Source organism: Mastomys coucha, unplaced genomic scaffold (assembly GCF_008632895.1).
Source record: "Mastomys coucha isolate ucsf_1 unplaced genomic scaffold, UCSF_Mcou_1 pScaffold22, whole genome shotgun sequence".
Classification (NCBI taxonomy): domain Eukaryota; kingdom Metazoa; phylum Chordata; class Mammalia; order Rodentia; family Muridae; genus Mastomys; species Mastomys coucha.
Genome location: NW_022196905.1, coordinates 117,090,475 through 117,091,652, shown reverse-complemented (window position 1 = coordinate 117,091,652; position 1,178 = coordinate 117,090,475). Strand labels below are relative to the sequence as shown.

General features: G+C 54.8%; 1 protein-coding gene across 1 annotated transcript in view; it reads right to left on the bottom strand.

Moving 5' to 3' along the window:
- The window catches only part of Bcl7a (BAF chromatin remodeling complex subunit BCL7A), a 32,975-nt gene that overhangs the window by 1,955 nt on the left and 29,842 nt on the right, over positions 1-1,178 (bottom strand). Inside the window, exon 6 of the mRNA XM_031337810.1 lies at positions 1-1,060. This exon is cut by the window's left edge and continues 1,955 nt beyond it. Coding sequence (XP_031193670.1) covers positions 989-1,060 — 72 coding nt within the window. The 3' untranslated portion in view covers positions 1-988. The remainder of the gene's footprint in view (positions 1,061-1,178) is intronic.

The following is a 1,178-nucleotide window of genomic DNA, read 5'->3' as shown; positions in this document are numbered from 1 at the left end:
GCAGGTTTCCATGGATTTGAAATCCAAGCAATGTCCTGTGGGAGAGTTCAGCACCAGCTATTCCTGCCGCCGGGTCCCAACCTCCCCAGCCCTGTACTGTCCTAAGGAGACAAGCTCAGTCAGTCATTTCGTCTTCGGAGGACCTGGAGAGAGCAGTGCCAGTTGTGGCCAGAGTTGGGGGAGATAGGGTGGAAGTGCCAGAAAAATCTAAAGGCTTTGCATGTCAATCTGGGCTACGGTGGCTTGCAAACCCCTAGCCTCCATGGCTCCAGGTGAGGGTGTGTCCTGAACCAAGGAGGCCAGCCCTTGGGAAACGGGGCGAACTTGTAGCCCCAGGGGCCCTGGAAGTTGGGGCTCAGGGTGTGCCCAAACACTGCTCACCTGAACCAGGAGCCACTGAAAGGTGCCCGGTCTCCTGCTGCTCTACCCTGCTTACTTGGAAGCAGTCTTGGGGCAGGGAGGAGAGAGGCAGTAGGGGAGGGCAGCAGCCAACCAAAAACGAGTGGGCGCTTTGCCAGGAGAGATGCAAAAACCAGGAAGCATGCCAGAGGTCACCTCTAGGGTACAAGGCACAAAAAAAGAAAGCAGAAGGAATTGGTTGAAGAGCCAAAAGCCCCTATGGAAAGCAAATTCCTGATTGGTACCACCCTCGAATAGCTTATATCGTTAAATAGAGAACTGGGGGCGGGGGGATACAGCAGCAACACAAATGTAATCTTGGCTTCCGAGACAGTGCGCAGACGCTCCTGAGCTGTCGACCCACCTCCCCAAGGACAGTCACTTGAAGGTTCGAGTGTTTCGTTTCACAGCAGAGTCCGTCAAGTGTCTGCGAGGTTCCGCCGCTCTAGGTTTTTCTAGGATTTGCACTTAGTAAACTTGAAACGTTAGTTCCGCTCCTGCCCAAGGGGAGTCGCTTGGACCGTGTTCTAGAATTAAGCCTGCTGATGGACCTGCCATGAAGCATGGACCGGAAGGTTCCACCGGGCGTCTACATCTCTTCAGAGTTCTGTTGAGAGGCGTCCAGCTTCATCTTTTTAGATGGCGGCACTCCTTCCAAATCCTTCGGGAAAGAAGAGAAGTGACTAGGGTCAATACAAGCAGGTCAGGGCACAGGTTGTCTCCCAAGGGAGTGGGTGGGAGGGGTAGGAGGGAGGGAGGGAGGGAGGGAAGGAGGGGGA